Here is a 24,482-nt window from a genome sequence, read left to right on the forward strand (position 1 = left end):
CAAAATTATATACCTGAATGAAAACTATGTCAATGGCCACCCCTGCTGAAGGGGTCTAATTCTTACTACAATAAAGAATAGTAAAGTTAGTAGAGTCTCGATTCATTCCTAGGTATATTTCTGGAGCATAGTTTCTGTTGATATTGTAGTCAGCATGAAGAAACAAAATTAAACTCACTTACAGTACAGTTCTTAGTGAGGTGCTATTATTATAAGAAGTTATCTCTTAGTTTCTTCACAGCTTGCATTTCTGAAATGAAAATTGCATCCAGACAAATGCTTCCTTAATTCTACTGGTCAATATATAAGGCAGGAACAAGTCAATAATGATGAAAAAAAATGGTTATTTGATTATGAATTCTGTCACTGGAAATATTGTCTAATTAGCAACCAATAAACATTCTTTCAGCTGATTTTTGGTGCTTGGAATCTGCATCATTTATCACAAGTCACTATACGTGATCAGTTATCTTACTACTTCTAGTTACAGTCATCTTTTTCTGTTTAATGGTAGGAATCCTGATTGGCTTTGGTTTCAAATTCTATGGTGTAGTCTTGGGATCTTCCAGCTGCTTTGAGATTCCTGTCTTCTCAAGACTGTACCAACCATACGTGGGCTTGTATCTGTTAAGATTTTCTTCCCTAGATCCTTTTAGCAGAGATACAGAGTCTGATTCTGATCTCAGGTGTATACTCATTGGCAGTAACTGCTTTATATACAATACAGTGAGGAAAAACAATCTGCATGTGAATCAGGTTCAGGGCTACTCTGTAGGCAGAAGAGCAAGAGGCAAGGCAGTTAATTTAATTTAAAATGAAGATTTTAGTGTCTTTCAGGATTTGTATAGATTATAATCATTGGTTACAAGAAGAGAATTAAGTCCTGAGCTATTAACTAGAACTTTTCAAGCAAAAGACATATATAGAAATAAGAAAACTCATCCTTGTAAGGAACTGTACTGGGCTACGTAAGTAGTAGGCCCTAAATATTTTCAACTCTAAACAGGATCTCTGAATGTGATTACAGAAACTGAGCCCTCAAAAGGTTTTGTTTGTTTATTTGCTTTGGGCACATGCTTCTTAACTTGTCCAGAACTTTTTCTTTTTTCCCTTGTGCAAAGATTGGAGGATGGAATAACTTCCCTTATTTCAAGCAGAATATAAGGTTTGATGAATTTTTGTTAGGTGTCAGCAATGGTCTTCAAAATTACTATCTCTCAAAAAAAGTTTTCAAATTTACAGATGTAGATCTGTAGATTGTAGTGGAGAGGTAGAGAATAAGAGGTGAGGAAGATTTATAGTAATCTGGTCTCTTTCAATGCCCAAAAAATTAACAGCTGAAAAAACTGTTTTATAGATTAAAGAAGTCTCATTTAGTTTAAGGAAGAGACATTTGTGAGATGATTTGACCATAAGTCTACAAGCATTTACACAGGAAGTGACTTCTTCCCATGCAAAATTTCTTTATCTGACCAGAGCTTGCTAAAACATGAGAACATCAAACCTGCTAAATTCAGACTAGAAAATAATTTTTATTTTTAACAGTGGTAATAAGTACCTTGTGGAACAAATAGCAAACGGAAATGGTGATTTTTCTAACACCTGAAATCGTTATATTAAGATTGAGTTTCTTTTCTAGCAGATGTGGAGTAAAAAAACCCTGGATATAATTCTGTGACATGCAAAAAGTTCATTGTAAATATGTCAGAATGGTCCTGTCTCATCTTAAATGAACCCATAAAACTTGAAAATATCCAAAAGGTCAAAATTTACATCCTCAGTAACATTCCTGGTGAACATCTTGGTTGGTTGGTTTGGTTTGTTTCTTTTTTTTTTTTCCTATAGTTTTGCTACTTTGTCTATGCAGTGCAAATTTCAGGGAGGATTGTCTTATAGTGGCTTCTGGTATAAGACATTTTCAAGTTGTTTCCGTATCTTTTTTTTTTTTTTTTTTAATCAGGAAATGCTGAAGTGCAGCAAGAACTCAGAGGGTACCGCTGAATTAGAAGAAGCCCTGGCCACAGTGCTGGATATCATCAAATCAGTAAATGACTCCATGCACCAGATAGCAATCACAGGATATGAGGTATTATTTGCTGTTGCTCTTACTCTGGTCTTGACCCAGCCAATGTTCCTCTCATCACTGATCATGCTGTGCCCATAGCTGCTATGCTTTGCAGGAGCCTGTGCTGTGTTCTTGAAGGATGCTACTCAGTAGCATGTTGTGGTGACTAAAAATACACGTCAGCCTACCTGTCACGTGGAGGTGGGAGTGTGAATGTGGGGGGGAAGTGGGACAAATGCGGTCCTTCTGAGTAATCACACCCAAAGCTCATTTTGCAGGCGAGAGGCAGCAAGTGTGACAGACACAACTTAAGAAATTTGCACTATGCAACTCAAGTGTTTCCAAATCTTTGGCACTTGGGGAGGAAAATTTGGCTTCCATTTGAAGTGGGTAATAGAATCCATCCCAGAGACTGGTAAACTCACTATCTGAAACATGAAATAACAACCACAGTGCAAATCAAAGGCCACAAATGTATGTATCTCTGCTGAAACTCCATTGAAGTCATATGACTTTCAAGAGCTAGTGTTGCCTACATAAAATGAGCCCTTAAGTGAGAAGTGGAAGTGATTGACACATAAAGGAGAAACACCCTGGTGAAATGAGGCCTGAGGGTCATGTGGTTGCCCATTTTGAAATAGTTGCAGGATAAAAGTGTCAAGAAAAAACAATATACTGAGAAGCTGCGTTCAAATAATTATTAGATCAGAGTAACAGGGTTTAGTCTGGACACCAGAAAAACAGTATTTTATGCAGAATGTGACTTCCAAAGAGAGTGCTGGGGTCTATATTGACTGTGTCTGGGTGGGAAGAGTTATTCTGTGTTTTGTAGGATGGAGTGGCTTCAGGAGTTTTAATTTCTATAGTTTTCTGTGCAAGCACATCTACATCTGGTAGCTGAGGAAGCCATGCCCTCTGTCAGCATTATTTTATAAATGAATTTAACTGCTTGCTTGGCTGTATGTCATAGATCACTGCTGTACACAGTTGGAGGTGCTCCTGTGGATTGTGCATTGCATCTGAAATGAGAATATGAGTTGTTACCCCGCAGTAGCTGTACTGGGTTGAATGTGAAGCAGTGGCCACTTTGTTCTAGTAGTAAACACACAGATGAGCTGTAGTGCCTGTGGATCAGAGAAATGCCACAGGTCCTGAGCATAACTTGTCAAACCTGTCAAACTTAAGTAAAGCATATACTTTACCCTGGCCTGCACAGCTATGAGCTACGCCCATCATGAATTCATCAGTGGGGTCTTGTGCTCTATGTCTTTGCACCAAGATCTGGCTTTAGACTAAGAATCTAGCATGAAGTTTTCCTGCTTAGTTTAGATTAGCAGTATCTTTCTGATATGATTTCCATCTAATTTTCAGTTTTTCCAAGTTTTCTCAAGGTAGGAGAAGCCTACTATTTTCTGATTTGTTGGCTGAACAGGAATAGTTCATGTTTTTTAATTTCTCAAACATAGAAGGTGAAATTCAGCATCTGTTTCAACCACTGAAAGTTCTTAAAGAATTATTTAGTAATATCTCTCCTGCTGGAGCAGAAATGCTGTATATTTTTGAATCTTCACTGAACAAATCTTAACTTCAGTAACACAAAGGAAAACACTAGTCTTAAAATGATATATTTTATACTGGTGTAATTGGATGTTAAAAGTATTGTCAGCTATACATTTTATTTAAGTATAGAGAGACAAGCCAATAGCTTAAAGTGACTCCCTACAGATGATGATTTGTCCAAATACTGCTAAAACCACTGAGACCTCTAAAACTCAATGGTAAAATAATTTTAACTCTGTATGGTTTATTCCTTTTTGTATTTCTTGAGAATGAAACCAAACCTGGTTCACTTTAGTAGTCAGTTTTCCTTTTAGTTTTTCTACTCTTGGGAAGCTCTTTTGTTTCACTTAAAGCCAGCAGCAAAACTTGTGTTCACTTTTCCATCACAGTAGACAAACTTTCCCTTCTAGCACTTTTGTTTTGTGAAAACTTTTTCCTGCAGCAGTATAAATGAACATCCAGACACCTCTGCTTTATTCAGGTTTCTCCACACTTTCTTTTATGGACTTTCTGGAGACAGGTGTCTTTGTCGTGGTGCCACTGTTCTCAGTACTCAGGGTGGTTTTGTTTGATGTGACTTTTTGAATTACTGGTTACTATGACAGCCTGCTGGCTCCCCTTGGGGTTTCCAGCGACTGGTGCACAAACTGTTAACTTGTACATTGCTGAACATGTTGCCTTGTTCAACAGTTTCTCATTTGAAATAATCAGGTCTTCATTTGTATTTGCAGGAAAGATAAGGCTTTTCCTGCATGTTTTTTTTTTTTTTTCGGTTCCAGTCCATTTGGTTTCAGTAGTGAGTCTTTTACAGCCTCCTTGGTTTTAGGAGCAAAGGCTTGTGAAAGCTTCTCTAAACCATTCTGGTTATGACTAATTCTGAGTGTCTCAGAGATTTATTTTAGAAAGACTCTTTAAAGCCTGGATATTACTATTGCAGACTTGAACTGGTTAATATGGGCATGGGAAGCTCATGGATACAGCATGTCTTTTACATCCCCAGTTTCCATTGTTTCTGATTCACCCCTGAAGAGAAAGTTAGCTTGCTTTCTGTTTCCCAGTTTAAATGTATGTAGTTACAGAAATTTTACAAAAGTTTGTTTTTAAACACTTCTGTAAGGGATGAGCAGAAAGAGCTTCTCCAAGAGAGGTAACATATTATCCTGAACAGAGGAGATCTGTCCAGATTCCTATCCATATAAATGTTGAGATCATTCTTTTGCCTATTCCTTACTTTCAAATCTCAGAGTAGTTTTGTACTTGGGGAACTCAATGGACCATTCCTGCTCCTTTTCAGCTTCTACTTTTGAATTTGTCAGCCTTCCATGAAATGCCAGATATAGCTCCAAGGACTAGATTCTTGTCTCTGCTTTGTTAGCTGAACCAAAAGATATGACAAAGTGGAACATGGCTGCTGTGTAGCCTGATGCTTACAGTATTCCTGAGATGGTCTGTTACATGATTATTAAATGGGGTGAAAGAAGATAAAGCCAATAATTTCTTCTCCCTGTTCCACCTGTCCCAGGTGCTCAGCTGTGATGCCAAATAAACACCTCCCATAGTTCATCTTGTGGAGTCTTTCCCACACAGGTATGATAGAAATATTTGCCTAGGACACCTTTCAGAGAAGGGTATTATGCCAGCAGAAAAGCAGGTTTTGTGGCAGCTGGTGAACACTCCTAATTGCACAGGATATGCTGCTTCTTGGACCTGTGTGCAAGCAGATTTGAGGAGCTGAACTCTTGTGTTAGAAATTGCTAACATGTAAGTTTGGAGTTGGTTTTGTTTTGTTTTTATTTTTGGGCAAAGGCACAAAAAAAGTAAACCTTGGAGAGCAGAAGCTTTAGAGACGTTTCCTACTATCATCCTACCATTTGTATACAACCTGGCCTGGGTAGTTTGTCCATGAGTTAAGCAGCACTTAAGCTATTCATATGTATCTCTCAGCTTCCATAAACATGAGATACAGTGTATTGTTCTAACAGGGAATAATTATATGTGGGATAGCGATCAAATCCTCCCTTTTAAATAAACTTGCTTTAGGACAAAATATTGCTGTCCACTAGCACAAGTTACCAGAGTGTCCTCCTCTCTCTTTGCTGCCCACACTGAAAAGAGTCCAGGGTTTGTGGATGAATATCCAGAATCTTTTGTGAGACTGCTGCAGACTGCCATCCCTGTCCATTCTCTTTCTCTCTGCAGTGGTAGCCTCCTGTTTCTTGCTATAATCCCAATCCTAGATCCAAGATTGAAGAGATGGACCTATCACAAAAGTTGAACTGAGCTTCTGGATCTCAGTGCCTGGAGTGACAGGAGCCTCTCACCATTGTCAGAACTATGTAGAAAATATGTTTGTTTTATTTAGCTGTACATCTCATCAATATGCTTTCCACAGGCTTGCAGTTTATACCCACATGCACATAAAAATACAAACACACACAGTCCTATGTGCACAAATAAAAAATCTAACTCTATATATTAGAGATGAGAGACTGTTATAGAAATTACTGAGGTTTTTTGAATGCTCTGGAGAGTCTAATAATACCCTGATATGGAGTGAAAAGGTACCTAATCAAACCCTGATTCTGCAGTTGTATTGAGGGTAGAGGATGGGGAGTGAGAGGGACAACAGTTTGCAATCTGTAGTTTAAGGTATGAGACATTCCCACTTGGAGACATCATCTTCACCTTATAATCAACAGAACTACAAATGCTGAAAATAAGTACTTTAATAATGCACTGAGCTTATTCCCTCAAACCACTCAAAGAAAAACTTGCTGCTGGGATAATTATGTTTATCATTATTTGTTGAAACCCATTACCATATAGATGTTGCCATGTTTTCTATCCACACATTGCTACACTCTTTAGTACTGAACTGTGATATAAATACTTGTGCTGGTGGCATCTGAGCCAAATACTTATATCAGTTGAAGTATTTACCCATCAACGGTCTTCAGACAAGGGCTTTAAGTTAGTAAAGTCTGGTTTTTGCTTAGTTTCATTCTCCCTCAGGTACTTTTATGGCTCCTTGGTGCACTTACTCCCTCTTTGCCCAAGGCTTTGCAGCACTGCAAGTTTGCAGATGGTGAGCTGAGAAACTACTGACAAATCTTTTAAGGACTATTTTGCAATGGGAGGGAATTACACACCTACATACCTTTAGACACCAATCTGTGTCTTCAGACATCTAAGCATCTTTCAGGGTTTTGCACAGGGATAGAAGAAGCTGGTAGCAGAGCAGAACTGAACCCAGATCTTTCAGAGCCGAGGCCTTTGCTTGGATATCTGGACTGCACTGGGCTTTCATACTGCCTTGGAGTCAGGAGTCTTGAAACTCAGTTCTTGTCAGAAGATGCTTCCCCTGAAGCTATCAAGGGGGAGAGCCAGTGTGTCAGATCCAAAGAGGTCCCGAGACACACCTTACACACTAACTGTGGATGGGGAGACAAAGTGAGAATTATGGACATGGAAAACAATGGGTTAATGGTTATATGAAGAAACCACACAGGTTTAGCAAGGAGACATGTGCAGATGGGATTCCAGTGGTCACTCTCCAACAGAAGAGATACTGAGGCACATGCCTCTGCCTGAAAGTTTAAACACCACTAGGGGAAAGAACGGTGCCTGAGATTACCCTAGTCTGAATGTGATGTAGGCTCTCTCTTTTCCTTGCTTGCTAGGGGGATGTCAGTGAGCTTGGCAAACTGTTGATGCAAGGTTCCTTCAATGTGTGGACTGACCACAAGAAGGGACACAACAAAGTGAAGGACTTGGCTAGATTCAAACCAATGCAGAGACACCTCTTCCTCTATACAAAGATGCTGCTTTTCTGCAAGAAACGGGAGGAGAACACAGATGGCCATGAGAAGACAGCTTCATACAGCTTTAAAAATTCATTAAAGGTAATAAATGTGGTAATGGTGGGGGAGAGAAATAAACCTGGTGTTCTCACAACACGGGAATGTTTCCATGTGGAGACTTGAAGAAAGTACATGCACCTGGGACTATCTTGCACTCCTGAGTAAATGAAAGCTCCTACTGATTTTGATCTAGAAACAGACCCAGCCACATGTCCTGCAACTCCAGATGTGAGCCTTGGTTTTGCAACTCAATACAAATGGGCACCTTGTGTGTTTTTGCCCAGTGTCCCATAAAGAGAAGCAAGACTGAATGGACCCAGATCTCTCATTGTTCTGCCTATAAGCATCCTCCAAGTTCAGTCATATTGCGGGTTTTACTATTGACACCAGTTGAGCAGATATATTCTGTGACAACCGTAGCTACAGATGAATCACAGTGAAGCAGAAGCGTCCTTTTATTTGCAAGAGTGACATTTCCAGATATGAGTCAGGACATTTTCTGTTAAGATGACATTCATAGGTAGGCCAAATTTTTCCTTTAAGCACATTGGTGTGACACTTGTGATTTCAGACAACTAACATGGGTCATCATGCTGCCAATTTATTACAGAGTAACCAGACAGGAACTGTAATAGAACCTGGTTCAAGGAGCAAACCAATTCATATGAATGTTTTAAATTTCTTTCTGTGGAGATAGCAGGAATGATGACATAATCAAAGCTGTTTAAATCTTCAAATCTAATGCTGAGGCAAATCAGAACAAGGGGGATGAACAAATACAGGAAAAAGATGGGAAGCTTGTAAGTATAGCAGCAGTTGGACCTCAAAATTGTGGTTAAGAATCAATCATTTAAGAAATCTAGAATTATTTTTTCCTCAGTTCCTTGTTTGTCTTGCCTAGTTAGGCACTTGGCTCCTTGCTCACCAATTTTTTTAGTTTTCCTGAAACTCTATCAAACTTTTTGTGTTGTCTGGATTTGCAGATGAGTCATTAAATCTCACAAAGCCCTGTTCCATCCCTCTTCCTCTCTCACCTCAAAAGGTCAATGATGGCAAGTTGAAAATACCATCTTCCTCAAAGTGAAAATTTGTATAGGTGGACAAGAGCCAGGATAGTGTTGAAAACTGACCCACAATTCAGGAAAAAAAAAGCAAAGAGGATAAACTCATGATCAGCCATTAGCTTGTGTTACTTTTGAGCACTTAAATTTTAAAAAAAATTTTTTCCTATAACAGTCAAAAAGATGAATGATAAATTGGATGTTGAGAAATAACATGTTCCAAATTTTACTTTTAATGACACCCTAAGGTACAGAACTAAATGCAGCCTTTTAAAATAGTTCTCAGAGGATAAAGAGTTTAAAAACTATTGACATTTTCCAGATTACATCTTCTTTTCTATTTTGAAACAGATGAGCACTGTGGGCATTACAGAAAATGTAAAAGGGGATAACAAGAAATTTGAGATCTGGTATAATGGCAGAGAAGAGGTCTACATCATTCAGGTAAAAACAATCTTTTTTTTTTTTTTCCCCCAAGGACTATAATTCCTTTCAATTGACTTGTTTTTGAGAAAGTTTTCAGTTTCATGACTTTCACTGTCCTGTACACTCAAGAAACAACAGCCATTGGAAGCTTCATTGTTGTATTGACACTGAAATTACTAATATATCATTGTGAAAATGGTTATGATTTGGGGTAAAAGTGGAAACAAAGTAGTGGAAAATTACTTGGAATGCTGGACAGAAAAGCAAGGACAGGACCTTAGACTGATGGTAACTTTTCCATCTTGAAGAGCATCCTCTTTGAGCAAAGCTGGCCACAGTGCTCCATTCCTTGGGAAAATTGAGAGCAAATGTAGGTCAGGGCAGCCAAGTGATGGGCAGCATACTTTGACTAGATCTGCTTTGCTTTTTCCTCTTGTGTTCTCAGGCATCTTCTGTTGAGCTGAAAAACACCTGGATTTCAGAGATTCGCAAAGTCCTGACAGGACAACTGGAAGCGTGTAGAGGTAGGGGACACAAAGTGAGATCTGGTAATGTTGCTTGCTTTCTGTAGCTGTGTGTGACAGCTTGGAGCTGGGATGAGTTACAGTCCTGTCCAGTACCACCAGTGAGATCAGTAAGAACAGATCTATGCGAGGATGAGCTAGGTGGCTGCAGCATTGCTGGGATTTAAACCATTGTCCTGATCAAAGAAAATTTCTTAGAACTTTTGAAATGGTATGAATAATTATTCCATTCACAGTTAGCCCAAGGAGTTCTCCCTCTCAAGCCACGACCATGGAAACATCCATTTATATCAGCATGTGAGGAGATGGGGTTCAGTGTTCACTCTGTGTAATGTCACTAGACCTGACACAAAAGATCTCCTTCCACATACATGACCTGACACAGCAACTGTTTCTCTCTGTCCTATTGTTTGTTTTGCTTTGTTGGTTTTTTTTGTGTGTTTTTATTTTAAATCTAGTCACCCACCCTAGGTTTTAAATGTCAGTCAGTTATCCCATCTTTTTATCTTGGTGACCTCCTTGTAAAACACGATTAATGACATTTTCCTCTCTCACAGAGATGTCACTATGAAGATGATTTGTGACATGCCCAACACATGAATGATTGAAGCCTCATAAGTACCTAAAATAATAACACTTTTTTCATGTAAGATATTGAACCCAAGACAGACAAAATTCAGTCAGGTTATTCCAGACAGTAAGAGAACATACTGATGAAAGCTATCTGAGATACTGTTCTATTTATGAAAAATAATGTACAGAGTTCTAAAAGCCATTTTTCAGGCTCTCTCAGGAAAAAAAAAACAAACCATAGCTCCATCCAATATAGACTTTTGCTGGACCCTGGCATTGCTTCTCACCTTGACCTGTCATTTTCTGCTTCTCTCATACACACACCTCTCTTTAAAGCAATGCCAGCAAAGCCTCTCCACCCACATCCTTCAGATTCCTAAGCAGACTTTGTCCTAGATGGAAACATGTTCCTGAGCTTCAGCTTTAGATGTCACCTTTATTTCAATTGTCTGTTTCACAAAGACAATGAGTTCTTACAACCTCCTTAAGTGGAGGGAAACGACTATGCACATTAGTCTCAGCAATTTAATCCAACCCATAACAATATACTTACTTACAGTGCTTATTACTCAGGTCTTTTGTTACTACTATTCTTGTCTTCATCCTTTTTCCTTTCTATTCTGAATTTCACTGTGGTCAGTTCAGGAACTGCTGAGGAAAGAACTCAAGATTTTTATCAGTGCAGTGTCAGGACTTGATCTAGGGACCCTATGGTTTGTAATATTTACTTCTGAAATGTAAAAGCTGGCTTTACTTAAGCTACCACAGAAGAGTAGCTTATGGAGAAAATGTATGTCTTTAATAGGTTAGAGTGCTAATCCTCCATGTGTGTTTCTAGGCAAAGAAAATGAAGCTTGTATATCACACAGATGAGTATTTGTGAAATCTTCATAGCATACAAGACCTATATGCTAGAGTTACTATGCATTTTCCAGAGAAAAATTTGTAGGAATCAAGACTGAAAGTTTTTGAAAACATTTCTATTTTGATTTTCTTTGTAGTTTTGTCTTAAGATCATAGGATCCTAGAGTATTTTAGGTTTCAAGGGACCTTGGGACATCATAGTCCAACATCTTGTCAAAGCAGAGTCAGTTACTGGTCGAACTCAAGACTTCCTCCATTCTGGTCTTGAGAACATACAAGGATGATTTTCATCCTAGTCTATGAGCAAAGTGAATCCAGCAGAACAGCAGTCAGAGGGTAAAAATTGTATCTTACAGTCTATTGCAACTCTTCCTATTGCCTTTTCCCAACTGATCACATGAACTAAAGCCCTTATTACAGGTACTGATGGCAGGAGGAAAATGCTTTGTCCTGTGGTTTTAAATAGTTGTTTCTGTTTCCAATGACTAATCAAAGAAGAGGCCTTAATTCATGCTTAAACCAAGCCTGGATATTTCCCCAACTGTGCACTGTAATGAGAGAAGGAAGAGGGATACATTTGTTTGTCTGGGCTGTTTCTAATGACTGTTGTTAGGAATTGCAGAGGGGGTTGGAATGTTGGAAGAAACCAGCTGAGATGACTGAGTGAGTAAAGGGCAAAGAAGGTGGCCAAAGGTATGTGATAAATAGTTTAACATATAGGTCGTTAGCATCCAAACACTTAGTGTATATATACCCCCAATTGTATACAGCAGTGAGCACGGAATACCAACAAGGCTTTGGGTAACACCTTGATCCATTGATCCCAAAGAGCATAATTGTCTCTTGAAGGCAAAGGAATTACAGATGCGCCTTAAGGGATTTGTGCCAGCCTGTGAATCAGTTGCCAAAACCAGGAATGGAGCTACTTCTGACTGCTCATGCAGAGTGCTCCTTTCTTCCAACATTCCCACCCACAAAAGGCCTTAAGTTTAATCTTTCAGTGCTGTCCCTGTCCCTTTGTTCTCCTTTCATTGACAGGAGCTTCATCTTCTTCCAGAGTGAAATAGCCCTAGGATCTCAGCAGCAACTTCCATTGCTTCCTCACTTCTCAGTGTCTTGACTCTCCTGGTCCTGAAAACCAGGTTGTCAGCGTCTGTCTTATCATGTTTTTCCACTCAGCAGTTACTGGACATAGGTACAAATGCAGCTGTGCAAAAGGAGCGAACAAGTGACATTTTCTTTTTGCTGTTTGTCCAGGATGTTGAGCAAAAGCATTCTTCAGAGGGATGGGGATATACTCTACTAGATGGCTGCGTATGGATGTGTAGGACCGATGGATGTGTATTGCTAAATCCAGAAAAAGCTGTGAGCCACAAAACTTGTATTCTGGAAAAAATGCCAATATGTCCATTCTCTAGATCCATATTGTGCAGTGAGCTAGGAACAGGTACAAAGGAAAGAAAAGGTAGTAGGGGAAGAAGTTTCTTCTTCACTGAAAAAATATGGGTAGAAGAGATGTTTGGGTGAGCTAAGTTTTCAGCTCTCATTTAAGATCACCACAATGCCTTTCTCTTCTTGCAGCAGCAGCAGTCAAAATCTCTCCTCTCCTACTTCTCTCTCCCTCTTTCTCACCTTCTATGCAAACAAAGCAATTTATACAATTTGGAGCAATTTCTTTTTACTTTTTCTTTAACAGAAGCAAGCCAACTGCACCAAAGAATCACCGAGAGTGTATACCATGCACCCATGGATTCCTCCAATGCGAGCAGGTAACTGCAGTTATAGCATATCATGCTATAACGCCATGTTTTGTCTTGCCTTTGTGGTTTTGCAGTACATAAATTCTTCATTTTCTGTGTTTAAGCTTCCTGGGTATGAACTTACTCAATTGTCTTCAAACTTTTTGAAGACATGTAGCTAAACGTTTTGCTCACGGGGAAACTAAAATCACAATGCAGAATTCATTTCAAAGATGATCATTTACTTTTGCGAAAGAACCATATGCTCTGGATTAACTCAAGTTTAGACAAAATGTGTTGGAACATTTCCAGGATGTTGAATGGAGCTGTCATCAAATTTTTGTAATGACCCAATTGCTGGGCAAGCTTAATGTAAGTTGGCATGGGATATCCCTGTAAAATTTTAGCAGGATCAACCAAACCAAGAAATCCCATGTAACACAGCCAGCCTTTGAGAGTTGTACAACTTGATGCAAGAAATTTTAAGCAGAACTGATGCAGTGCTGTTTGTCCTGTACCATATTTTCTCTAGGCTTGGTTACATTTGCATTGTTTAAGGTTTAAGCTGAAAAGGTTTAAGGGTGAAAATCTTTCAGCAAAACCTTAGATAGGAGAAAAGTATTCCAGTAATATATGAAATGCAATCACAAAAATGTTTCAAATCAATCCAGATGTATGTCCCTCTTATAAGGCTCTTAAAGTGAGAATATTCAGAGCAGAAATTATAGACAAAATATGTCAACAGAAAATTAATTAACTCCAGGAAGAAAGGCCATGTGATCAGAGAAGGAGAGCTCAGATGCTTCTGCTCCAAATGCTGGGTTATTGTAGGTACAGGAAGAATATGGTAAGTCTTCATAAAAGAACAATGCTTTGGGCTTTCATGAGTGGAACAGTGTCCTATTGGCTATTGTAAGCAGAGGCTGCCTTGATCCTCTGTAACATGTGTCTCAGAGAGAGGCAAGGACAGGGGAATGGCAGCACAAGGTGGCTTTGCGCTAGCTGATATGAAATAGTGGATCCAGAATTCCTCAGACTGGAGCCCCTTCTGCAGCCTGTTTTTGGATGCTGGGTGGAGGCACGGAGAGGAAGGAAGAAACTAGGCGTTGAGATAGCCACCCACACAGGCATAGCCTGTGTTTACGACTGCCATGACTAAAGCAGCCCCAGTTGTGCAAGGCGCTATAAGCAGGCCAGTGGTAGACAGGATTAGCTAAAGAGCAACCAGCATCATCAGTGCTCTGCTAGTGGTTGGAGGGTAGTTAATTACTGAGATTTTATCTAACCAATAGACACCCTCACCTGGGTTGCCCATGTGTAACAGTGACTCCTACTGTTTATTGGGAATTGTCAAACCTGTACTGTGACACTGGGGAAATCTGTTGGTAGGACACTCTCCCCTCCTTGAGCCATATCTGTTCAATGACAAAGACTATCCCTTTACTTGTTTACACGCCGCCACAGCACTTGGGGCTGCAATTCCATGAGATAAGGCAGGGCTGGGCTGATTTGGGATTGGAGCTGAGGTGTTGGCAAAGGGACACTGAGATCCAGTGCCCTTAATACAGTTGGTTATTGAAGGTCCCTAAATCCTGTTCAATCTATTTAAATTCTCTGTAAATTCTTTCCCAAAGTTTCACTGTTTAATCCTAAAATGAGATGCCCTGTGGTATCTATTGCTGCTGAATCTCTCTCAAAAGAAGGCTGCTGCATTTCAGTGATAATGAAATGATCCCTTTGTATTGTTCTCTAATCTATTTAAACATATGAAACTTAAATAGACTATCGTTCTAACTGCTTAACTATCTGCTTTATTGGAAATGACGGATTCAGCCATACACCCATGTAAAAATATCCCATGTGCACATAGATATACACTTGGAGTTTTACTGCAGATGCTGTTTCAGAGAAGCTTGTGCATTTTCTTGGTGTCTTTCTCACAGCTGTAAATCTTTTAACTGTCAGCTGCATGTTTCACAGTTATCTCAGTCTTGAGGGGAAGGAACAGAGAAAAAAGACTAAGGAAATGTGAGTGTACTTTGGATTTGTTCCAATATTTATTTTGAGCCCCATTTTGTACCTGACATCAGGCTGCAAAATCACGTTTTGATTTAGTACAGGAGGTAACAGAGACCTCTGTTAAGGTTCCATCAGAAACAGGTCAGAGGTTCAAATACAAAGCAGTGAGTCCCAGGCTGCCTTGTAGTTATAAAAGGTATTCACAGATCTTTAGTATTCCAAATGCTTTTAAGTTTTTCATGATATCTTGGACCTTCCCTTACAGCAAGACAAACCCTATGAATGTCAAGTATAACAGTTCATGTTAATTGTAAACAGCAATGTAATTGCTGATGCATGTTAATAACAAGCATTTTGGAAAAGAGTATTTCAAGTGTGCAGATACAATGAAATGTGTGGAGCAGTCTGCCAAAGGTAACAGTCAAACACCCAAACTAAGCTGCCAGACATTTGCAAAATAATGAATATAAGAACCATGAGATAACCTTGCAGCTCCAATGCCCTACAAACCTGGGGCAAGGGCTTCCTTCCTACTACAGATGACAGGGCTGATACCTGTGCGAATCTGGCAAGATGGGTCCTCTCTTCTATGGTCCATCTGTAGACAGGGATATCCCACTTGGATTCATGTTTTCAAAGAGCAAAAGAAACAGAAGTTGGGAGATTCTGGAGCCAGTGGAATCCATATGTTCCTCTACACATGGTATGACCTCCTGTGTGACCATCCAGTACCCACTTCTCTCTTGGAAAACTGGGGTCCTCTTTTCTAACCTAGTTTTCCACTCCTTCCTTCCAAATCTGTTGGACTTGCAAAAAGAGCTTGTGCAGACAACCACCTTGTTCCTCCATTTTTCCCTTCCCAACTCTCACTTAGCACATCCTTTACTGTGTGGTGTGGAAAGGAGACAGGGGCTAGAATAGCTTTTTCCACCATACATGTCTGCACAGATGCAGACTTTCATAGCACACAGAATTTTAAAACCTGCCCTTTATTCCTTAGGCTTCCATATCTGACGGTGAAAAAGAATGTTTAGTGCTCAGTGCTCCATTAGGTATTAAGCAGGAATGTAACTATTTTTGTATTTCTTTTGTCCAAAGGTATAGCAGGAAGTCATCAAGTATATATGAAAACAAATCTGAGACATCAAACGTGGAAACATCTAACAATAAAAACAGGAATTCCAGTCCCAGCGCCAGACAAAAGAGAGGTAGGAATTCTGAGACAGACCTTTTTGCTTCCAAAGGGTAATATTTTTATTTCTGCACACTCATTTCTGGAGTTTGATGAGGATATTTTAAATGTTGTTTAAACCCAACATCAAAAAACCAGTGCTACAAAGCTGAATGACTGTACCATGAAACTTCCTGAAGGCCAGAAAGTGTTACCAGTTCAGGATTTTTTAAGTCTGAGTTTTGATGCATTACAGCGCTCTTTATGCAACTTCTGTTATTTAAAAATAGAATTGTGAGGGGAGTAGTATGCATATTTTAACCTTCTATATCCTGGCTAAATTGGCTTCTAGCCATATTTAATTTTAAGATTGTCTGTGGACTTTGCTAATTAATTTCCTTGCTTTTATGTCAGAGATTTTTTTTGCCTTCTCTGTGTATAGGTCCCCCTCTAGTGTATAGTGAATAAATGCACATGTGGTCACAGAAAGTCCCTCCGTTATTTGAGGGCATAAACACAATAGGTATGTTCTATACAATATAGATTAAAATGAATGCTAAAATGAAACTGGATCTCATCTGGCAGTAACAGGAACAGAAAATCTTTCAACAGGAGCTTCTCTTTTAGGTAGCATTTGAAATGTCAGAGCAAAGACTGTTCTAGTAATATAAAAAAGAAAATTGCAAGGTCTTGAGAGATTAATGTCCAAATGAGGTTTAAGGTAACAGCGGGACAGCAGGTCCTTTTATAAGTGGAGATGGTAAAAAAAAAAAAAAATTGGAATATTTTTTTCGTTGAAAAATAGGTTAGTCACCAAAAGATTTTTTCACTGTAGTAAGTTTTCATTCTGGGGAGAAAGTTATGGATTCATCATTAAAAAATCCAATGTTAAAAACCTGTTTCAGTAAAAATTTCATTTTAAAAAATATGAGCTTTATTTTTTAAATTAAAAAAATTTGAAAAGCAGTCTTGAATTCGAAATTCATAAGCCCCCTTTTTAAAAAATTTCCAGGAAAATTATTAATGTTTTTGCCCTGATCCAGCTTACCCAAGAGGGTGGGGACTGGGATCGCTTGCTGCCACTCCTGCCAGCCCAGCCCGGGGCCTCCCCATCCTCTGGTATGGGGCAGCCCTGCGGAGCTGAGCGCCCAGGCCCTTGGCGGGGGGGCTCCGGGTGTGCCTGTGCACCCTGGGCTGCCAAACCCACCCAGAGAGACGGCGGAAGAACTGTCCAGCTCTAGATGTCTCACCGAACCTTGTGTCCCTGTGAGGCACCTCTGGCTGGGACCCTGAAGGGGCTGAACTTGTCTTAAAACTGTACAGTGAGGTCCTGCTTCCAGGGTGCGTGGAATGGTGCTGGGAGGGCATGGTCTGCACTGCACACCAGCGTGGGGCTGGTGCTCTGCCAAAACTGCCTCTTCTGTGCCACCTACTGACTGTAATACTCCCACTATCTATGCAATTACAGAGTATTTTAAAATATTGTTTTCTTTCTATAGTAGAGAGGGGGAGGGCACTATTGGGAAACTATTTCAGTCTCATTATTTTTACGGATAAGCACCTGTAATTGAGTTATCTACATAAAAAGCAGTGTTTTGTGTGGACCTGACTGGTAGCTTCACCACCTTGAAGCTGTATGGGAGCTGAGTCCTGCAGGAATCTCTGGAGACCACCTCGTCTGACTGTGCTGCTCACAGTGGGGTCAGAGGGAGCAAGCTCCAAAGGGCTGTGTCCAGCTGGCTTCTCCACAACTATCTTGGGGACACTGTCCCAGGCTTTAACCACCTTCACAGTAAAGAAGATTTTTCGTATTTTTAAATGGAATTTTCTGTATTTCAATTTGTGCCCGTTGCTTTTCTCATCCTGTCACTGGGCTCCACTGAGAGGCGTCTGCCTCCATCTTCTTTACTTGACAAGATCCCCCTGAGCCTTTTCTTCTCCAGGCTGAACAGTCCCAGCTCTCTCAGTCTCTCCTCGTGTCAGCTAATGCAATACCTTGATCGTCTTCATGGCCTTTCACTGGATTCACTCGAGTGTGTCCATGTCTGTCATGGCGGGGAGCGCAGGACAGGACCCAGCACTCCGGGCGTGCCTCACTTGTGCTGAGTAGAGGGGAAGCATCACCTCCCTGGCCCTGCTGGCAAGGCTCTGCCTAATGCAGGCCAGGATGTGGTTTTGGCCACAAGTACACTTTGCAGGCTTATGTTGCCCATCAGGACCTAGTGCTTATTATGCTTGGAAATGCTTTCCGAGATTATTTGGTATATCTACAGAATGAAGGAAAAGGTTTGAAATAACTCAGGTGGAGACAAGACGTCTTTAGAGACCAATGTCTAATGACTGACTGGTGCTGAGAAGCTGTGGGGACTTGTGAAATCCTAAGGGGTCCCTCAGTGAAATGATATAATTGCATAGCTGAAGAACTAACATATAAACCCACCCCATACACACATGCACTGTTGTACTTGCCACATGACTCTGTGTTAATGAGATAGTACGCGTTTTCTTGCTTTGTGCAAACAGGAAGTAAATATATTTTATATACCTGTTTCTGGATTCTTTATAAGCTACAATATCTTTACAAAGATTGCCTCGCAGTGGGAGCAGCCATGGCAGGGAATGGCTCTCAGGCCAGCACAGGCCGTCTGAAAGCCAAACGCTTCCCAGTGCGCCTGTGGGCAGCCCCACATCTGAAACTGCCGCTCGGTAGCAGTTCCCACCAGAGGCACCTGCCTGGCCTAGAGCTGGCAGCAGGCCACCAGGTAGAAGGAGCTGAACTACACGGATGTAATACTTCTGTATTGTTAAAATCTGTTCATCTCTCACCCACCTATGTGTGCAGGCATCTCGGATCCTGGATTATCTTGGCTGCAGATCAGGAAGTGATGTGATGCGCTTTCCTTTGGAAGCACAGCTTGTCTGTCTGTTGCTTGTCTGTCGGTGTGGATTCACTGTCTCTACATGTTCCCTTTGTACTTCTGGTCTTCGTTTGTCCCTCTAATGATTTTCACTTGGCAGTGTAGGAAAAAAAGAGAAGAAAAAAGCTATTGGTTAAATCCTAAAGCAAAGAACCAGGCAGCCAACACATGGCTTTTCTCCTCCTTTGTTACCTGCCCACACAAAGAAAGGGACAGATGCAGAATTTGGCAGGAATGCATGGATCTGGGGGTTTGATCTAGGTCCGCCTGTTTCTTGGATTGCAAGTAACTCAGTATCTTTCAAACCCAGAGTCTCAGGACCTAGATCCATCTGTGACATCTCTATAAAGGCAGCTGTCAGGCAGCATGGCTGGCTTGTTCATGTAGGAGCCTGGCACGTAAGCTTTGCTGGCATGGCACTCCTTACATCCCAGCAAATCATGAGATCAAATGCATGACTATATGCCAGTTTTGGAGGCTGTTAGAAAGACTTCAGCAGGTAAGGCTGAGAGTGTATCAGCCATGGGGCTGATGGTGGCAGACCCTTCTGTGCTAATACTGGATAGCAGAAGTGGGACTGCTCGCAACACTTGCTGTCTGTACATGTCCTGCACTGCAAGGCTGCTTCCCTTCTCTCTACAACCTTGCTGTTCCAACCACAATACGGTTTCATAGTAAAAGGTGTTAGATCCTTTTTAATGAGCCTGCTGCTAAACTGTATTTTCCTTTGATGAGAGCTACATCCCTTCGCCTGTTTTTCTTTGGTTTTGTTTTGTTGTTGTAGTTCTCCATTAAAACTCAGTGAACCAAACTCAACCCAGGGGCTCTGTTTGGCTCAGCTGGTTTAACCACCCTGACCTCATGTCACCTTTCTGATTGATTAGCTCTTGCTCAGGCTTGAACTGAATCAAAATTTATTTATTTATTTTTAGTTGTCATCCAGTGCTAACCTTTCCTTTCCCATAAGCTGAACAGCTGACCCTTCCTTCCTTATTTCTCTTCCCTCTCCCTCTCTCTCCTAGTTGATGCTTCCACCAGCCTTAACCTTGAGCGCACAGCGCTTGCTAGAAAGCGATTCACATTGCAAGGTCTTTCCAACCGCAGAGCTCCACCCAAAGGTAAAATCACCCCATGCAGCATTTGGTTGCTGGCCATGTGTCTCCTGCACTCCCACAATGGTTCTCTCCATCCCATAGTGTCATCCATCACTATTTCCTAAAGTGCTGCTGCGTCTCACCAAAATGCTTGTCTGATGCACAAATGTGGCTCCTCTTCTCAGACGCTGTTACCAGAAATTGCTCCCGTAGCAGTGTTGGCAGGCAACCTTTGAGCTGACTGGTTGTGTCTTTTACTGGTGTACAGTGCAAATAACATTTATTTCTAGTTTCTCTCAAGGGCTAAAGTGTGAACTTGTTTTAAACCAGCAACTTCTTTCAGCAATTTGCTGGCCTGAAGGGAAAAGCATCATCTCTGTGTTATGCTACATGAGGTTTTCATGTGTTAAATTGTTCATTGGTTGGACCTCTCTGCTTTTTCAAATGTTGTTCAGCTGTAGCTTAGCCGTTACACTAAGGAACCGGAATTCAGAAGATCTGGGGTTTATTTTCATTTCTACTTGATTACGTTATATGACACATTAAAATGGTGTGTTCTGAGTCTTTGTGCATAAATGTTTAGAAGATGCTTAATATCCATGAGTAGAGAGCATTGCATGTTCCTGTGATGTGTGTACAAGGAAGAGACTTTAGAGGAAAGAAAGAAATATGAATAGAAATTAAATTGAATTACTATTTGCAGGAACTTTCTGAAAAGATAATGTAATTACTCTTTTTATTGTTATTATCTGGCTTTTCTCCTGTTCTGATAAATTATATTTCTTCTGTGAGAAAAAGGTTAGTGTGCAGTGGAGAGGGTGAGCATCAAAGGAGGAAGAAGCAAGAGGAAAGCATAAAAAGAGAAATACAGAAACATTAAACTACAGTGTTACAAAGTAGATGAGAATACACCAAGAGTCAGTACAGCCATAAGATTCTGGCTGCAAGGTTAAGGCTGCACTTGGTAGTAAGATGCAGGATGGACAAATGAGTTCAGTGTTGTGAATACAAAAAAAAGGAGTGGTTTTCAGATCCTATGCTTTAGGGAGATCAGTTGCAAAATACAGATTTCAGAAATTCAGGATAATGCTGTCATTCAGGCAAGTTTGGATCTGCAATTTTGGTTTGGGTCTCTTTTGCTCTTTTATCTGAGTTTTTCTTGTCATGTGAAATGTCTTGCATTCAGTGTTCCAGACAGCAAAGCACAATTCAGAAGAGTTCATACCCCCTAAACTGTAGGCACTCTCAGCTCAAAGACTTGCTGGGTCTGGTTACTTGAGATTCCTGTGAAACACCTCCATTACACAATGTCCCCTTTCACTTTGTTGTGTTGTTCAGTTACTAATCTGGTCCTGGCCTAGAGGAAACCGGTTGACAAATTGGATGGATGATTTGCAGAGTGGTCATTTCTGCAGGCAGTGACAATGCAAAGCTGTGTTACCACTGTATGGACTGGCTGTTAAGGCGGATCAGAAGCTGTAAGAAGGTAACAGGGAGGTTACTGCAATAATTACGCTTGTCCTGCTCTTGACCCCTTTGTCTAAGGATTTGTTACTGGCAGTGGCAGGAGATGGCATACTGAGCTGAGTATACTTTGGTTCAGACCCACTGTGTCTGTTCATGTCCAAAACATGTAAAAGGGAAGGTTTAAACAGTAAAATTACAAGGCTCATTAGGGGGAAAACAAGATTGCCTGATGGATATCATCTGGCAGTGGAGCATGGATGCTCAAAGCACTGCTGAATTGTCTGCCCAGGCTGGATATGATGGTGTAGAAAACATTGTATATAAGCACCTTGGTGTTTTGGCCAAAGAAATGCTGTGTCTGGAGGAGAAACTTTACCATCCAGCACTCCATTAGTGCAGAGACCCCCAAGGCAGCCGTACCAGAACTGGCACCAAGGTGTGTGAAAGCCCACACTTGTAGCACTCTGCAGCTCCCCCACCCTTGGGTCAGCATTAGCTGTCCTGGTTTGCAGACCCAAGCTCATATTCCTTGGGGTTGTCACAGGGTCTCTAAGAGCTGCATGATGTGGTGCAAATGTAGCCCAACACCATAATTATAAAGTGAAATTTTCTTTGTGTTTCCGTAAGAGCAGTTACAGCAGCCTAAATGTGGAGTCATTCCACTGTAATTATCACTGAGAGCAGAGTTTAACCTCTCATTTTTCTTCAGCATTTTCAGGAGGTGTGAATAAGGATGTACTTGAATATATGTGCTTTTATGAGTAAATTGATAAGGAAGTGCATTAGCAAGTACAAAATTTACAGTCTTTTTACAGTAGCCAATCTGCAGTTAAAATTGCACTGAGATTTTAAGGAGCTAATATGGTTTCCTGATGTTTTGGCATAATAAAACATTATAGGAATTGCAGTTCAACCAGTCACCCTAATTTCTGCTCCACTGGAAACATATAGGGAATGTGACATTTACTAGGCAGAAATATGGAAAAAAAAGAGAAAAGTTGTGTGACTGAACATTTAAGATCCCTGGCAAGGAAGTCTTTACAGTAATATAATTGTGCACAGGGTATTTAAGCCTGAAATATAAAATCAGCTGAAACATATTTTACTCCAGTGCTGCATGCCAGTTGACTGGGGGGGGGGGGGGGGGGGGGAACAAAAAAAAAGAAAGAAAAAGAGAGAGAAAAGTAGGACATGATAAGAGAAAGGAGACAATTGGAATAGAAGAATCCCTCTGAATCACAGGCACCATCTAGGAACATCTGGTCTAAGATTCAGCAAAGCATACAAGCATGTGCTACAAAGGGAAATAACTTTTCACCTATCCCAGAAAATTTTTCAATGAAAATGGAAACGACTTTAATTTTTACATAAATATTTCTTTGATATTTTAAAAAATCAAAACATGAAAATCACAAATAGTTTTTGACAAGTCTGAAAACCTTCAACAGAATATTTAAAGCCACTTCTATTTTCAGCTGAGGTTGTGTCCTGGTAGAGTTAAGTATTCAGGTATCTTACTGAAGCTGAGATATAAAGCGTATGAATAGCTTCACTCATGCCTCAGTGCAGTGGAAACACTCACTTGAGTAATGCAGCACATGTGCTTAGAGTGTTTTCAGCAGAAGAGACTAAATAGTTAATCCTGAAATATTTGTAAGCAAGCAGCTTTTTCTCCCAAATGGAGCTGCTGTAGTCGGTAGGTGCAAGAAGTGTACTGATGTGCTTGTAGATGCGTAGAGACAATCTCTTAAGAGCTGCGTAATGACCTCAGTGTGTTTCAAAACATCATGTGCTCTGAAGCTAGCTGACAGTCCATTTATACCTCTGATCTGTTTATGAAGTAATTTGAGTAAAAAATGCTACTCACATCTCATAGTGAAATGTGGAGAAGTTGTGTCTTCACTCCTGAGTGGACTTTAAGACAAGGTAGGATCCGATTTGGAGTAAACAAAAAAAAGCTCTTTTGCCTTCACTTTCTCTGAGCTGATTCGGACCAGTAAGGATGGAGGCTCAGAGAACATTTTCAGGCATTCTGCACTGTTAATTTCTAGAAATGATAAATGTGAACTCCAAACCATTCATGTTTGTTTTCCAGTGTATTTCAGGTCAGTCATCACAGAACAAGCAGTTCAGTGTCTAAAATAATCTAAGTCTCATCTGTAGACACACACTCCACTCTAACCATCATGCTCATCTCTCTGTGTTTTGTAGCTCTACTTAGACACTAATTGGTTGCTAAAATATTAATTAGCATAAGTCTCCTTTCTGAAATATCAAAATTGGTGCAATTGGAATTGCTTTGAAAATTGCTTTGAATTCATATAAACTCTCTTCTGTGCTTTTCAGTTTGTTCAGGATATTTTTCCTGGCTGTTTTAGAGGAGCAACCTACCTTTCATTTACCCTTTTCCAGCTGCTGCTTTGCTTTGGACATCTTTTACCCTCAGTGCTTATTAACCTCTAATCCTGCCCTGCATTGCATCTGTCTGTTCTCCCAGATCCAGAATCTAAGGAAAGAGAAGTTACCCGTCGCTTTTCCCTAGCCTCCTCCATCAGCACCACAGTTAATGCTTCTGCTGTGACCAAAGGTACTGTCATGCCGCTTGCTTAGCTACCCTTCTCCCTTCCTGCTGACCGATACATTTACTGCCAAATGCTGTTCACAGAGTGAGTACATCAGGCTCAATTTTTATAAATGCAGGAGGTTCCAGCAGAAGAGTCAGGACCAGTATAACACCTGTAGGCAGACAGGCTAAGGCATTCTGAATGTATATCAAGATGTGCTGCTAGTATGTATAGTGACTCTTCTCAGTTGCTCTATGGTAGGATTCAAAGAGTGGTTCTGGTTTCCATGGAAACTGGATTAATTTTTGGCTGATGTGTGGTTAGGTTTCCAATTTCTCCCAATTTTGGATTAACTGAAATTCAGTAGAAATTATTTCTCCATTTCCTTAAAGCTGTTCAGGATTTTTGCTCTCAAGAAGGAAAGCATCTTCTTCTTGTGTAGCAGACATCAGATGGTAAGAAAGCCTGAAATCAAGCCAAAAATGAGTAGCAGTAGATGCCAGTTTTAGGCATAGTTAGCATAATCACTGTTATGATTAGAAATTATGTCTGCAAGGAAATTTTCAGATGTGTAAAG

At 40.4% G+C, this 24,482-nt stretch overlaps 1 protein-coding gene across 14 annotated transcripts in view; it reads left to right on the plus strand.

The window, feature by feature from the left end:
* Window positions 1–24,482, plus strand: part of MCF2L2 (MCF.2 cell line derived transforming sequence-like 2) — a 185,600-nt gene that overhangs the window by 147,433 nt on the left and 13,685 nt on the right. For 7 of the 14 annotated variants that reach the window (XM_074912636.1, XM_074912641.1, XM_074912633.1 and 4 more), the window contains exons 21-28: window positions 1,961–2,086; window positions 7,306–7,527; window positions 8,898–8,990; window positions 9,418–9,496; window positions 12,630–12,702; window positions 15,790–15,899; window positions 19,803–19,898; window positions 23,839–23,928. In XM_074912636.1, coding sequence (XP_074768737.1) covers window positions 1,961–2,086; window positions 7,306–7,527; window positions 8,898–8,990; window positions 9,418–9,496; window positions 12,630–12,702; window positions 15,790–15,899; window positions 19,803–19,898; window positions 23,839–23,928 — 889 coding nt within the window. Of the gene's footprint in view, window positions 1–1,960; window positions 2,087–7,305; window positions 7,528–8,897; window positions 8,991–9,417; window positions 9,497–12,629; window positions 12,703–15,789; window positions 15,900–18,704; window positions 18,897–19,802; window positions 19,899–23,838; window positions 23,929–24,482 lie in introns of those variants that run through there. The other 7 variants (XM_074912642.1, XM_074912645.1, XM_074912644.1 and 4 more) reach the window with 4 other exon arrangements.

Source organism: Athene noctua, chromosome 8 (assembly GCF_965140245.1).
Source record: "Athene noctua chromosome 8, bAthNoc1.hap1.1, whole genome shotgun sequence".
In the NCBI taxonomy this organism is placed as follows: Eukaryota; Metazoa; Chordata; class Aves; order Strigiformes; family Strigidae; genus Athene; species Athene noctua.